This window comes from Manacus candei, unplaced genomic scaffold, assembly GCF_025592945.1.
Source record: "Manacus candei isolate 608988 ecotype Guabito, Panama unplaced genomic scaffold, ASM2559294v1 h1tg000014l, whole genome shotgun sequence".
In the NCBI taxonomy this organism is placed as follows: domain Eukaryota; kingdom Metazoa; phylum Chordata; class Aves; order Passeriformes; family Pipridae; genus Manacus; species Manacus candei.
Genome location: NW_026138062.1, coordinates 40,479,717 through 40,495,745, shown reverse-complemented (window position 1 = coordinate 40,495,745; position 16,029 = coordinate 40,479,717). Strand labels below are relative to the sequence as shown.

Below are 16,029 nucleotides of genomic sequence, written 5' to 3'. Positions count from 1 at the left end.
ATTCCAAGTATTTTAGTCTGCTTCATAATTCCTCCCCTCCCTTCCTCCTCATTGTGACATGAGGCTGCCAAGCAGAAAGGGAGAACCTGAAACCTCTTGCCTTGAGGCCTGGAAGGGGAGGAAATAGCAGTTTATAGTGCCAGATTAGCAGGAGACTGAAGGGTACAGAGGGGTAAGGGCAGATAGCGGCTGGGGGTGGAGTGGCATAAGGGAGGGAGGGATGCAGCAGAGTTAAGGAGGAACATTGGATTAACTAGGCTTGGGAGAATGTACGGTAAAAGGTCAAGATTCTTATAATAGATTCAATGTAACTTCATTTGGGGAGTCCTGCTTTAAGTCCCAAAACTGGAGATAACCCGTCAAAGTAAATCTTTAAGCACATGCACGTACAAGTATGTTCCTTATGTGACATTAAACAGTTCCCTATGTCAAACAAAACTAAATACCACACCCTGTCACTCTTCAGATACAGTATTTTGAACCTTGACTTCCGTGTAAGCAACTTCCTTAACACAAAGTATCAGTGATCTGACAACCATTTTAAACTTTAAAAAGTTTTTGACCTTTTTGGGATTTTTTTGTGCAACTGCTGAAATGCAAAGGTTTCTATGTCTATCATTATGTGATATTAAATGGTGTAACAGCAGCAGCTGTACTGTACTGTCACCACAGCTAGGTGGTTCAAATGTGATAGTATCCTTACATATGATAGATGTCATCACATATGACAGGAAATTTATAACAGTTTTAGAAAATATATGAATGAGTCTCTTCCAAACTCATCTTACGGGAACTCTGTTGCAGAAAATTACCCACTAGTGTCATAATGCTCTATCACACTTCCTTTATTTTTACTCTTCAGTTCTCAGTTGTGTAAACACCCTACTATCATTCTGTCGTCCCAAAAGGGGGCTTTTTAAAATCTTTTATCTGCTGTTTCTTCATAGGAAATGCCAGACCATAACTGTGCTGGGAGATTTTGAACTTTTGATCAGCGTTCTGGTAGCTGCCGTGGAAGTTTTTCAGATTTCTGTACTCAGAGATACTGCCTTAAACCTTTCCAGTGGAAATTTATCATCTTATTTTGTCTTCCTCTTGTTCTTCCTCTGTGACTTTCAGTGACTGGGGTCTTTCGCCTGTCACGTTGCTTCCCCTCTCGCAGGCTGCAGAGCTGCCTATATTAGGAAATGCGGCCGAGCTTGACACTGGTGTCAAGGAGCAGAGGTGAAAAACTGCGGGGTTTGCGGTGAGCCCCGTCCTGGCCACCCGCTCGGGACGGCGGATCTGTGTGTGCAGCCGAGCCTGGGCCGCTGCCCCCCCCCCGGGCGCTCCCCTTCCCGTCGCCGCGCCCGCCGAGCTGGAAATCCCCGCCAAGGAAAGCACGTTCTACGGGCGGGTTTCCCCGCCGGCCAGCAGGAAAGTACCCAAGATCCCTGGTGCTGTCAAGGGCCGGGGCCTCCCTTCCCCTCAGCGCTGGGACCCGACCGAGCACCGCCCCCGCGCCGAGGGCCCCGCACCGCCCCGGGGCCGCTCCCGCCGCCCGGCGGCGCTCGCTCGCGGGGGAAGGGAAGGGAAGGGGAAGGGCAGGGCCCCGTCCGGCCCCGCCTGCGCCCGGCGGCCGCCGGGACTTCCCGGTGCGACGCTGCGGCCGGAGTTTCCCGGGCGGGGCGGTGCCGGTGGGGGGCTTGTTTCCCCCCGCTCCCTGCCAGGCACCGCATATAGGCTGGGGCGCTGGGGCGCGCTGCGGGGCCCGCCTGGAGGCCGTGAGTACTGGGGAGGGGAGGAAGGGGGGGCATAGGGGGCATGGGACGGGCGGGCCTGGGACGGGCCCAGGCGGGAGGGCGCTGCCACTTGGGGGGGCAGTGGGGGTTGGCTGTGCCTGTGCCTGTGCCTATGCCCGTCCCCGGTGTGGCGGAGGAGCCCCGGGGCGGCTGAGGGTCCTGTGCCGCCCCAGGCCGTGGAGGGGAGCGTGGCAGCCCTGCTGGATCCGCTCGGGCCAGGCCTGGCGAAGCCAGGGAGGGACCAGGGGGCATGGGGACATGGGGCTGTGGCTGCTGGGGGTGCGGCCACGGACAGACCCCGCCGGGCGCCTTCGGGTGCTCTGGATGTGTGCCCTTAGCGCAGGGGGCTGTTTTCGTAGTGCTGTGTCATGATGACTGTTTTGAGCCTTTCCTGGAAGAACTTTTTAGGAACCGATGCTCCGTACCAGACTGTTAAATATATAATTTTGTATTTATTCACATATACAAATATAAAAACTTTGTATTTGGCCTTACCTGAATTTTTGGCGAAGTTTAGATTTGCTGATGTCCTGTAAGTCAAATATAATTGGCTTCACATAAATTAAAAATTCCAGTGCTCTTTAAGTCAGTGTTATAAAACTGGACCTTCACGTTTGAGAATCTGCAAGTTTAAACCAATTTAAATGGTTGCAGCTTCAGTACAGGATCTTACCTTTAATTATACAGCTGGTGATTAAGTAGACCAGTTAATCCATCTGCCAGAAAAATTCTGCTCGTGGATTAAACAGTTTTGCATGTGTGTCAGTAACAGGGAAATTAAGTGTGTAAAATCCACTCCATATCACAGTGTAATGTTGACTCCCTGAAACTTTCTAGCTAACATGACACAGGCTGAGAAAGTTGGGGCTGTTCAGCCTAGAGAAGAGAAGATTGCATAGAGACCTCATAGCAGCCTTCCAGTATCTGAAGGGAGCCTACAGAGAGGCCAAAGGTTCTGTCAGGAACTGCAGTGATAGGGCAAGGAGTAACGGGTACAAATTGAAAGAGGGGAAATTTAGGTTAGATATTAGGAAGAAATTCTGTACTGTGAGGGTGGTGAGACACTGAAACAGGTTGCCCAGGGACGTTGTAGACACCCCACCCCTGGCAGTGTTCAAGGCCAGGTTGGATGTGGCTCTGAGTAACCTGGTCTAATGGGAGGTGTCCTTGCCTATGGCAGGAGGGATTGGGACTAGATGATCTTTAAGGCCCATTCCAACTCTTAACGTTCTATGATTACAAAAAAGCTTATGTTGTTTTAATTTGTGTAATTTCTGTTTGCATAGACATTGCATGCACCTAATTTTGTATACTTTGAAACACTCCTCTCTTTCTTTCTTACAGATTTTGTTCTGCCTAAAAGAATTAGATGATTGAAACTACAGATACTTACAATTTCTTCTTGAGAACAGTCAGTATCAATATGGAGGCGTAGACACCTTAATAGGGACTTCAGTCTGAACTCTGGGAGGTAGTTCTGTGCAGAAATAAAGAAACTAACACATCAATTTTATTATTTTTTTTTTAATCTGGGGGTTCTGTTTACTCTGCCATAAACATGGCGTGGAGAAAAAACTTAATTCAACTGTATAAAGCATCAGAATGTCCCGACACAAGGCAATTAATTTATGTTACATTTGATAACTCTGTACTTGTAACTCAGGCACCAGGTTAAAACTGAAATGATTTGTTAATTCAGTGCTGACACTGTTGTAGACAGAAAAGCTGGGGCTATCCCAAATTTGTTAACAGGGAGAGTTCATCCTTGTCAGAGGCAGTGTATAGGATTTGTTTCTCTAATAGCTGAATATACAATACATGTGGAGTTGTGTATAGACTAACTTCTTTAGTCTTAACAACTTGTTACATCAATATGCAGAAGTTGAGAAGTTTTTTTGGGAGCCAGTAGTTGCAAATATACCAGATCAGTTCAGTAATGTCAGTTCTGGGTCTCTATTTTTTGTATGCCCTTTGAACTTGATAAACCCTACTTTTCAGGTTCCTAATGAGGTTTTCAAACTAAAATCTATATGTGCCTATAAGCTACATATTTATCAGCTGTCTAGGGTGAAATCTAGTTCTTAAATCACTTAACATATGTTCTGGATAAGAACAATATTGTTTCAGTTGCCCCCAATTTTAGTTTCTTTATTGACAAAGGAGTAGTAAACCCTTTTGAGGTTTTTCCTGTTTTGATCCCACCTCCACTAGCCTGACAAATTGGTACTGCTCTCCCAGATATGCAAAAGAACGAAAGCATGTGATGCTTATATGATTCAAGGGAAATTCCTTTTCAACATGCTTTCTTCAATTGTTAAAATGGGATGAGGCAGCTTTTGCACTGAAAGCAGTTTTGTAAACTAAACTACAAGAACTTCCCAAATGTTAAAAGGCTTTTAATCACGAGGCAGATTCTATTCACTGGCTCATTTGAAGTTACACATTAAAGTATTTATTGCTTTTGTACAGGCGGGGATTATTCCAAATTGCCTTTCATGCACACAACTACCTCCCAGAGGAAGACTTGTCCCATTTTTCCAAAACCAGTCCATTATGAATATAGTGGAAGATAGCCCTTTCTTGGCTAGCATCATGAGGCACAGTGCTGTGTGTGGTGAACTGAAGTATGACCTGTCGTGTGAGCTCTACAGAATGTCAACGTTTTCTGCTTTCCCCGTTAACATGCCGGTATCAGAACGGAGTCTTGCCCGGGCTGGGTTTTATTACACTGGCGTGCAGGATAAAGTTAAGTGCTTCAGTTGTGGCTTAACACTGGATAACTGGCAACCAGGAGATAATGCTATGGAAAAACATAAAGAGCTATGTCCTGGCTGCAGTTTTGTTCAAAGCATGCTTTCAGTTAACAACCGTGGACTGTCGTCTCGTTCTGCCTTTTTGCCCTCAGTTGCAAACAGTCTCTCACCATCTCTGCGTTCCATATCGCTTTCTCCAAGTTTAGAACAAGTTGGATATTTCAGTGGCTCTTTTTCCAGTTTTCCTCAAGACCCAGTAACTACTAGGGCAGCTGAAGACCTTTCATTCTTGAGACATAAGCTTTACAATCCTTCTATGAGTACAGAAGAGGCTAGGCTACGCACCTTTCACTCATGGCCACTGACGTTTCTCTCACCCACTGATCTGGCAAAGGCTGGACTTTATTACTTGGGGACAGCAGACAAAGTTGCTTGTTTTACCTGCGGTGGTCAGCTGTGTAACTGGGAACCAAAAGATAATGCTGTGTCAGAGCACCGGAGGCACTATCCAAACTGTTCTTTTGTGGAAAACCTCACCCGAGACCAGCCAAGTTTCAATGTTTCAAATGTGAGCATGCAAACCCACGAGGCACGTGTTAAAACATTCATCAATTGGCCAACCAGAATTCCAGTTCAGCCCGAACAGCTTGCAGATGCTGGCTTTTACTATGTAGGTAAGAAAAACAGACTGCTCCGGTTTTATTCATGCAGCTATGTCAGCATTTACTTTTAGGTAAATTGTGTGAACGTTTGCCAGATATTTTGCCTTGTTCTCTTTTTAAAGGGCGCAATGATGATGTCAAGTGTTTTTGCTGTGATGGTGGGTTAAGGTGCTGGGAATCTGGAGATGATCCATGGATTGAGCATGCAAAGTGGTTTCCAAGGTAACTTGCAACATCTTTATAATAATTTGTTCACATTCTTAAATGCTTCTAATTTTGGCAGGTATGTACTGTTTAACTTCACCGTATGACGTACTCTTTCTTTTGGATGTATTTCATGTGTATTTAAAAGCTCTGAAATGCTAAGGTGGGCTTAATTAAAACATTTCTTCGTTAAACATGGTATATAATGCTTTCCACCTCGTAATTAAAGGCCATGTGCATCCCTAAATCACTATTAACAAGTGAGTCTGCATTGTTAATGAGCATATTTGTCTAAGAGAAGCAGTCAGAAAGCAGACTGGGGAGAGCGTAGGCTGTTGAGAAATGAAGTATGTGTAACTCATTTGTTCTAGTTCTGTTCCCATGCTGAATGCTCTTGAACCAGTTTTTCTGCTTGTGCAGTTTAGTTTCCTACATGTGGAAGGGCTTGTGAGGAAGGTTTCAGTGGCTGTTTAATATGTCTCTACTGGAAAAATAACAGAAATAACTTTTTAATGTCACCCCTAATTAAATGGCAATTGCATACCTAATTTCTGTCTGTGCTTGTGAAAATTGCCACCTACATTAATGGCAGAAATAGCTGCACTTAATTTCAGGAAAGCTAATTATAGTTCTTCTCATAGTAGATCTCCAACTAGGCTTTCGTGGGCAATTTACTACCTACTGTTGGACTACATGATGTGTGTAGGGTTAAATGACAACTTTGTTTCTTACTGTGTAAAACCTGTCAGTAAATGTACAGAGGAGATAAAACTCTGAATTAGCGAAGTGGATCTGGCTTTGATAGTGGCGTTAACTTCTGTTAAATTATTTTGAATGATTTGAGTAGGAGATAAGAATGGTAAGATGCATGTAAGATAGAAACAGTTCATCACTGCACTTTGTAGTGATGCTGACACAGTATTATTTCTCATGACATGCAGTTTTGATTACAAGTGGTAGCAGAATGTAAAGTTGCTGCATTTATATATATAAGCCTACTGGCAACCGGACATCATGGAAAAGTTTTATCAAACTGTCACCTGACACTAGGCTGCATCAAGCTTCCCATTGAGTACTCTTTCTCTTCTGAAGGAAGAGAAACATAAGTATTTAAGTTACACTGGATTTAAACTCCTTTATTCTTCTGTATTTTTTTCCTTTGGCAAGTTGAATGTATAATTTGATATGTCAATTTTCCAGATGTGAGTATCTGCTTCGTGTCAAAGGAAGAGAGTTTGTAAGTCAAATTCAGGCCAGATTCCCCCATCTCCTTGAACAGGTAAACTTTACTGTCCTGTAACTTTGCTTTTCCCTTGTTGAAGAGTGCTGTGTCCTTTTTGTGAGTTTGGTCCATCCTTCTGCCTCATTTCTGCATATGTTTCTCCTAGGTTTCTAACATGATAAATGCTCTTCATGATCACGTACAAGAAACCAGTGCTGAACCATGGCTAGTCTTGGACTAATAGAGTTTAACTTTTACAGATTACTTGTGGAAAGTCCTATGAGGCATGAGCTCCTTTATGTTAAGAGAGGGAAATTTTGTGTCACTGAATAATGCAGATCAGTAATTATTATTTCAGAAATCAGTCATGGACAGCCTGAATTATTTCTAGCTGTAATTCTTATGGCAAAGGTATGCCAAACTCCTCTTCATGGAAGTGGTCAGCACCAGCTTTATATTGATTATATAGTTGCAGACTTGTGTAACTGCCTGTAAAATATTTAATGGGTACCACTCAGGTAAAAGGCTTAACGTGGTTTGTGATGGAAGAATGTGTTAGAAAGGTACACAGGGGGAAAAGCAGTATTTTGATACTAATGTAGTTCTTTTCTGTTCCACAGCTCTTGTCAACCTCTGAGCCGCCTGTAGATGAAAACATTGATCCCCCAAGTATGTATATTAAAGCATGTTTTTACACTTCTTCAGCATTTTGCATACTCAATGATTGCTAAGCAAATTAGCTTTGGATAGCCAATTCTTACATTTGTTCCCTAAAAGTGAGGTAGTTTTGATGTTGTATGGATAAAGTCCAAGGAAACACCTCTAAGCGATCTTGTTTTTTATTTTCCTTATTTTCATGCTAGCAGCTCATATTAAAGTTTGTGGGTTTAAATGCTTGGCACTTGCTGCATTTGTGGTTTTTCGTTTCAGGGTTTCAGTTAAGCAAAGCAAGTATTGAACTTGGTGGAACAATTGCTAGAGGGTGTCATAACCATGCAGTTATGCAATTCCATTTTAGGCACATAGCTGAGTAAATGCTCTGAGTTGAGCAGCAGAGGTTAAGGAAGAAGGTAGGACAAGCTGATAAAAGTGAAGTCTTTCTGGGCTGGATTCTAGTTATGGTGGAAAAAAATCCACTCACCCTCTGGGAGGAGTTTATGCTGTCCTAGTCCCTGCTGGTTGAGGACAATGAGTAGGAGTCCCATGTGTCTGGTGCTTACTGAGTGGAATGGAAAATACTGATCAAGACTTGGAATAGAGCAATTGTTGGTACTATAAACAGATTTCCACCCCTCTCCCCATTCCCCCAAGACGTTTTTCAAGGCTGAAGTTAGAAATGACTAAGTATAAAAAAAGCTGTTAAGACACAATGGAATTCTCAGTGGTTTCTCTGGATTATCCTCGATTTTAGCAAAGGCATGACATGGATTGATGTTTATCTTGGATTCAATCCATGACTAAGTAACTGGCTTCCATTTTTAAAACTACTTTTAAAAAATTCTATTTAACTACTGAAACTTTTTACTGCCAGGTGTTCATGTGTGTAGGTAACGTTGATGTGTCCGACTTCTGGGTTGTATAGATATTTTATTCTTTATATTATACACGGTGATTTTCCTCTTTGATTAGTTATTCGTTTTGGCCCTGGAGAGAGTCATTCAGAAGATGCAGTCATGATGAACACGCCTGTTATTAAAGCTACCTTGGAGATGGGATTCAGTAGAAGGCTAATAAAGCAAACAGTGCAAAGTAAAATCCTTACAACTGGAGAAAACTACAAGACTGTTAATGATCTTGTGTCTGATCTGCTCATTGCTGAAGATGAGAAGATTGAAGAAGAGAAAGAAAAACAATTAGAAGAAGCGGCATCAGGTACATATAAGGCATAAATAAAAGTGAAATTTGAAGTGATTTGTAATATGTATAGGTTTTCTTTTGTTTGGATTCACTAAGTGATTTAGTTTCATTGCTATTAGGATCAGCTTCTCTAAAAGCATTGTCAGGATATCTGTATGGAACTAGCAGTCTGGGAATTGTTTCATTCCCTTTTAGGAGAATAGTTCATACCAGGGGCCGAGGGTTCGAATCATCTCTTCTTTCCAAAGCTATTTTTCATTTGTGTGCCTTTATACTGCTGTTAATAAAATACTTGGCACACTCTACTAATTTTTTTCCAAATTTGCCTGCTCTTTAAGCTGCTTGAATCAGTAAGCCACCATATCCACCTCCTAGAAGAGGCCATAAAATGCTGCAAATTCAGATTCTGTAAGATGGCCAAAGATATGCTTTACTGTAGGCCCATGTACGTCAGCAATTTAGTGTTTATTTGATGTGCCTTTAACATTTCCTGTAGCTTCAAAACCATAGAAGTTTTGCAGCCTAAAGAAATCCTTCTGGATTTGAGCTTGTGAAGCATAATGAAACTTCTTAATTATAAACTGACTTAAGGCTGCTTCTTTGCTAGTCTCATTTCTGTCAAAAAATTATGGATGGATTCAGCATTAAATCCTAATGGAAATTTTTTTATTGTTGTTTCTGGTAGACTTAAAAAAGTCTCCAGAGTCTGGTTGTGCTGTTTTTCTGGGGGTTTTTTTGTACATAATTCTGTTGGACATCTCTTAGAAGAGCTTTCTTCTATGTACAGACATGATTTTGCCTACACTGACTAAAGTTAACCTCTTGGTTGTCGATAAGTTAGCACTGGTGTTATGCAGAGGTGTTTTTTCTTTGCAATTCTCTGGAGAGTGTAAGTCTCGCTAGTGTGGAGTTAGACAAGACCCCCCCAGATCATTTAACCTAGAGATGGGAGCAGGAGGTTTCCTGGGTGAAAGGGCTTTGGCTCAGAAGCTGCTTTTATGTAGTTTTCTTAAGTCTGTTCGTTATGAAACTTACTGAGGGCTTTATTAATGATGTGTAATAAGCAAATGGTTCAAGTAGATTGTAAAGAATGTATCAATTATTGTTAAAAAGAAGTGCAACTTGGAGTAGTGTATTCCTAACAAATATCTAATCCTTCTTATGTTCCAGATGATTTATCCTTAATCCGCAAGAATCGCATGGCTTTATTCCAACGTTTAACATGTGTACTTCCAGTCCTTGGGAGTTTACTGTCAGCTAAAGTGATAACAGAACCTGAGCATGATGTTATTAAGCAGAAGACTCAGACACCATTGCAAGCAAGGGAACTGATAGATACAATTTTAGTGAAAGGAAATGAAGCAGCCAGCATATTCAGGAACTGCCTACGAGATTGTGACCCTGTGCTCTACAAAGATTTATTTGGTATGTCTGTCTGGATTTCTTTTGTTTGTAAAAGATATAATTTTATAGAAGTCTAACCAGTGCTCTCATAGCAACTTGAAGAAAAAGAAACAAACAGATGCTGTTTCAATATGGATAAGTCAAATGACAAGGATTTTTTTTCTCCTGTTTCAGTGGAGAAGAACATGAAGTATGTTCCCACAGAAGATGTTTCAGGTACCTTAAATTCTGCCTTCTTATCTTAAAGGGTATTGTGGAACAAATAGCTAACATAAAAAAATTACTTTGTTTAAGAAGTAGGTTTTATGCTTTACCCTCTCGCTAATTCTGCTTTAGTAAAATGGACTGAAAAAGTTAACCAAAAGTTAAGTGCATGTGCCTTAAATATGGTTTTGCACCATATGATATAGAGCTTTCTGGAGCTCAACAATTGAAGCACATGCTGGACTTGATCCTGATACAAGTTCTCATTCAGGTATTTGGTAAAGACTGGAGAGGGGATAGTTGGTTAGCATTCCCCAGCAGGGTTCATCTCTGCTTTTCCATTGTGGGTTATAGGTGCCCTGACATCTAGCTTGACCCAACAGCTGGGTACATAAACACTTGTCAGACATAGGATTGAGTTTGCTCTGGTTCTTAGTCCTGTAGTGTAATCTGTTAACAGACTGCAGAAAAGTTTACAAGCCTGGATATAGCTCACTTCCACCAGTCAGGCTATGCTCTGTGTTTCTGATATCCAAGCAAGAAAAGTACAGCTTTTCTCAAATGTAAACACTGGTTGGCCTCCCACCCTGAGCTGTCCATCATCTCTCAGAAGTGGAAAGTACAGACTGGTTCCTTGCATGCCACTTCTGAGCTCTGGAAAATGTTCTTATTTTCTTACTGCCATCTATATTTAGTGAGTACAGATGGGGAAATAAAGGGTATGGCTATACTCTAAATATATTTTGATATAATATATACACATATTCAGGCTGACAAAAAGTTAACTATTTTTTCCAGGTTTACCTATGGAAGAACAATTAAGAAGATTGCAAGAGGAAAGAACATGTAAAGTTTGCATGGACAAAGAAGTTTCTATTGTTTTTATTCCATGTGGTCACTTAGTGGTATGCAAAGAATGTGCACCATCCCTTAGAAAATGCCCTATTTGCAGGGGGACAATAAAGGGTACAGTCCGTACATTTCTTTCGTAAAGAGGGAAACTTGCAAAATGTCTTTGTTCCTGTCATCCTCCAACTGCTGAAGCTTAAGCCAGCAGTGTCTTAAGAATGGAAAATTGTGGTACAGAAGGTGATTAATCAACCACCTAACACAGTTGTGTAATAGTAAAGTGTATCATCATTAGGAGCACGCTAGGCCTTCGGTGCCAAAGGCTCTTTCTGTTCATAAAACCAAGTCAATATTAGGTTTTTGTGGTGTTCCTTTCTGAATAGGGAAAGTAGATACACCAGTGTCACTTTGAATAAAAAACTTTTTGCTTGAGTTCCTGAAATGGAGCTTGGCACAACTCTTCTCATGAGTTTCCTCCATGTGGATGTGAGGAAATATAATAAGTTTGCTGTTATTAATAATTAATATTAACTTCAGCTACTCCTGTTTTGGCTTTCTTCTGGACTTGAGGAGAAAAGAGGCTAACTGTTGCAGGAACAGCAGGAATTTTAGAAGTTTTTTCATGTCTTGATACTTGTGTAATGTATATTACTAATAGTTTGTATGAAGACTGAATTAAATACTTCTACTTCTCAAAGAAGCGTTTGTTTACTCTTTCCCCATTGTTGGTTTTTCTCTGTAGACTGCAGTAACTAGAACGCTGTCTTTTCCTGACAAAATTTTGGGGTGGTTTGCCTCCAAAAGTACAATAAAACTTAATTCCATTTGTCTTTCTTTCATTTTTTAAGTGAGCTTCTGTGCTGCTTGCTGATTCCCTCTTTATTTAAAAACAGAATCCCCCAAAACCCCAACAGCATCTGGTACTTTCTTCTGTCTTGATTTTTCAAAGGATAGAAATTCTAGTCCTCATCACCTTAAAGATGAGGCAGAGGGTAGCTCTTCAGTCTTTGTGCTAAAGATTATTTGTAAAAGCTATTTTTCTGTGTTTGGAACTTTATAGTGATTGTGCAATTAAATAGTAGGATTTTCTGGCCCGCTCTGAAGTGTTGTTTTATAAGCTAGTAGTCTAGGAACTCCTATTCTCTTACCGATTGACTCTTACTAACCCTTTTCAACTTTGTATGCCTAGACTTGCATAGTAGATACCTATGAACACCTCTGTTTGTAGGTATTTTGCAAGGATTTCATGTCAAGCAGTGGAATAATACTGCCAGGATAACGGCATCAGATCCTGCAGTGCTGGAGTCAGTTTGTCTGGCTCTAATTTAAAGTCAGTCTTCTTCAGCCCACAGTTGTCCACATTTAATGTCTGACTGGACTTCTCAGTCTTCAGACCTGGATTCTTTAACTGTAGATTGGCTTGCTGTAATTCTTTGAAATGTAGACTTTTGCCCAATTTTATTACATGTACATATCTTCCCTTTATTTTTGTTATTAAAAGTGTAAATGTTTCAAAACTAGCATGTAATTTTAAACAGCTCTGATTAACATACTTTTGTTTTTCTGGTTTTGAAATGTCATTAAAAGTATACTTTCTGCAGATTAAGATGAATCTGCAGGGGGAGCTGGAGAGGTCAGGCTCACCTAAAGAATGTGGAATTGTTAACAGGTAAGTGTTGTTTCTGAACAAGGAAGAGGACAGGGAAAAACATGGTAGAAAAACAGTAGCAGGCAGTCTTTTTAAACAATGCATTTTTGGTGTTTTTTTAGAATGTAGGGAGTTAGAGTTTTCAGATGTTCCAGTTAACTACATATAGGTTAGATTAGAGGATATACAGGGCTTTAAAAAGAAGCCCTCTGTGGTTCAGGTGTTCAGTGTCATTTGTGATGCCTGAGAGTATCTCAGGGCCTGCAATATACCTCTCAGCCCTGGTTGATCAGTGTTTTGAATGTCCTGGGCAGCTTCAAACAGCACTGCCTGTCTGCATCTAGGTACCTGAATCACTTTCTGAGAAGTGGGAGAACCTGATCTAGAAACTAATGGGTAAGACTCTTTGACCTAGTTTTGTCAGGAAGGCTTATCTAGGGTATGGCTTTCTGCTACACCCACTGTAATGACTGTGGGTTCCCTGCTCGATTATGCTGTACGTGTGAGCAGCTATGCTCTCTCCTCAGTACTATTCCAAGAAAGCTCTAATCAAGCTAGTTGTCTGTAGCACATTGCAAACAGGACCCTGGCAAAACGTTAAACCATGGAGAACAGTCTGCTTAGTGTTTTATTTGAAGAGGATCAAGTGACAGAACCAGCTGACCGTGCTCACACTTTGTTCTGTGTCCACTTCCTTCTTTGAAAGCATTTTCCAGAGCTCTGACTGGGTTGAATAGCAATAAACAGCCCCCCTCCCGCAAGCACCCCCTGCAGCTGTGCTGACCAAGCAGCTCAAATTCTTGGACATCAGCATTTCAGGATTTCAGGTCCATGGCTTGTCTTGAGCTGGCAGTGTGTTTGCATTGCTTAGGGGGTGTAGAGGATGTGAACTTTAGTATCATTGGACTTCAGTGGTCAGACTTGCTGTAAGAGGAAGATAGAAGGCAATGCTCCCAGCTCCCATAAATGAGCAATTTCTTTGCTGGAATGAAGCTTATCATATCTGCAAGGTATCTGGAGCAGTTGCAGTTTCTGATACTAGTTTGCAATACTGCAAGATACAGAGGTTTCCCAAGTGGCAGCTGTATGTTTTGTGAAGCAAGTGCCATGAAGCTTTATTGTAATTATTTAGCAGTTTCCTGAATTTTTGTGTTCTTTTTTTGACTGAATGCTTATCTTTCTCTTCTGTTTGCTTTTAAGCATTGACCAGGAGGCCCAATGCTCTTCAAACTGAAGACAGCATGTAGTTCTAGTACTGCCACCAGTCATAACAAAGCTCTGCTCTTACATGCTGAAATGAATTGCCATATAGGAAATACCTAGGAACTCCATTAGCATGATAAAAAAGAAAAATCTTTATATTACTGCTTTTTCTGACTGAGAGAGTTAGTGGTTGTCTAGTAGCTCCATAGTGCCATGCTCTCAGAACTTGGTTCTTTGCTATATTCCTCACAAGGCATCAGAAATGAAGCACATCAAAATTATAAATAGTGTGTTCATCTGCCTTTACTTCTGCATTGTGGCAGTTGCAGTCTATGAGGCTGGGGTGTGCAGTGTCACGTTTTATGTTGCAGATGGACTGAAGCTGCAAATTCAGTTTTCTGAACACCCACCTTGGTTCCCAATTACCCACCGCAGTTCGGGCAGGAGATGTATTCTGGACATAAAAAGGTATTCTCTGTTCTGTTGAACTACTTCACAGGTAATTGTTGTCACTCTTGCTCTGGAGGTCACCACTGCATTAAATCTCCAGTCCTTTGGTTCTGTTCTTAGTTGAAAATGTGATCCCAACAGTTACTGATGCTCCAGCCCACCCTTCTCACTGATGGCTGCTGGCATGGGACCCTTGAAGCCTAAGAGTCTTGGGTATTGCACACATCCTGCGCAAGGAGGAGCAGCACTCCAAACATTTTCTGAAAATAACGTAGCAGGATCTGTGAGGAGAATTATTTTCTTCTCTTTTGAGAGACCAAAATATGCTGGAGCATAGCAGGAAATTGTTTGCACAATAAGCAGTGTCCTAGCAGTGTCCTTCACATTTAGTTTTGGCTTGGTGAAATTTTTTTAGGGAAAAGCTGGAGAACTTGCCAAAACTTTCTAAGCCCACATGTTACGGTGTGTAAACTTAGAACAAAGATCTTCCTTTTGGATCAGTTTAGCTTGACTTACTGATGCTGTATTGTTTTGGCAAACAGAGAAGTGAAGTACTTGGTACTAACAGAGTCTAGGACAGGAGGTAAGGCTGTGATATGCCCAAGGGAAGATAGTTTTAATTCTAAGGGAAGAACATAGTCTTTAGAAGAGTCATATATGCAACAATCAGAGTAAGAAAAACTCACTTGTAGACACACTCTTTGCTTTTCTTTATGAATACTGTCAAGGAAAATGAGTTACGGACTTTTTCTTCTAACACTTTAGAAGCACCCACCACTTCAGGGCCGGGCAGGTACAACACCTTGGTTTCCCAGCTACGTTAAACTTGATATGGAGAAGGTCAGTCAAACAACAGACACACTCAAAATTTTGAGAATAAGAGTGAGAATGTATTTCCTCTTGGTATTCTAAAAGAACACTTAAGAGCCCCCAGAACTTGGAGTCCCTTTTATTCTTTCAATTTTCAGAGTTCCTGAATTGGCTGTTTTGACGTGTAGGGATAACCTGACACTGAAAGATAAAATTAATCATTGTGCCAGTCTTAAGTAAATCAAACACTAAATTTTAAAGCAAGCTAAAGCTTAGACGCTGCGCTATCAACATGAGGAATTGCAAGTCCCTGGGTCTAGGCAGTTTGTGAGGAGTGTAAAATGCAACTTCCTAAATTAATTTTAACAACTTTCCTGTTTTTTAAGGCTGCTGTCTCAGTCCTACATGAACTGGGTCTCCTTCAGTGTTTTCTAGAGAATGTGTTTACATTCTGTACAGGTCCATGCTCATTCCATCTGCTTCCATATCACAGCTAAATTTTTAACCTCTTGAGTTATCCTGGCAATTTCCAGTCTCTGATGCTGTTCCACTTTGCTTTTGGCAATACTGTAATTTTGTTGCTTATATCTTTTCAATAAAGCATGTTAAGAATGCTGTGTAAGTCTTCAGGGCAAAAACAGAGTGGCATGAATATGTAAGAGCTTTAACAGTCGCTAAACAAAAAGGAAAGGTATGAAAGATTTACAAATTTTCAAGTTATCACAGTAATGTGATCTTGCTTAAATAGGGGTTTTTTTAAGTAAACCCCAAAGAAAGCACCATTTCTGGACTACTTTGAAGCTTTTGAGCCAGGGCCCCATCACTACAACTAAGCTGGAAGTGCTATGATTTGGTACTGGATTATAGGCTAAAGGAGAGGTGCATGAAAAGGGAAGACCTGTGGGAGGAAGGCAGAATGCTGCAGCCCTGAGATGTGACTGTAAGGTTGATCTTGATGTGTCTGAAGGGCCAAAGTAACATT

General features: G+C 41.3%; 1 protein-coding gene across 1 annotated transcript; it reads left to right on the top strand.

The window, feature by feature from the left end:
* The first annotated feature begins 1,627 nt into the window (after window positions 1-1,627).
* BIRC2 (baculoviral IAP repeat containing 2) lies at window positions 1,628-11,775 on the top strand. The gene is made up of 10 exons (XM_051779827.1): window positions 1,628-1,763; window positions 3,126-3,192; window positions 4,251-5,208; window positions 5,319-5,418; window positions 6,601-6,679; window positions 7,243-7,291; window positions 8,252-8,494; window positions 9,650-9,904; window positions 10,058-10,099; window positions 10,886-11,775. Exons 2-10 carry the CDS (start codon window positions 3,151-3,153, stop codon window positions 11,077-11,079), a joined length of 1,962 nt encoding a protein of 653 aa, XP_051635787.1. The 5' UTR covers window positions 1,628-1,763; window positions 3,126-3,150; the 3' UTR covers window positions 11,080-11,775.
* Window positions 11,776-16,029: the final 4,254 nt, after the last annotated feature.

Coding starts and splice junctions, on each gene's coding strand:
- BIRC2 (XM_051779827.1), top strand. CDS start 3,151: ATGATTGAAACTACAGATACTTACAATTTCTTCTTGAGAACA. Junction 5,419..6,600: donor CATGCAAAGTGGTTTCCAAG/GTAACTTGCAAC, acceptor TCAATTTTCCAG/ATGTGAGTATCTGCTTCGTG. Junction 6,680..7,242: donor TCCCCCATCTCCTTGAACAG/GTAAACTTTACT, acceptor TCTGTTCCACAG/CTCTTGTCAACCTCTGAGCC.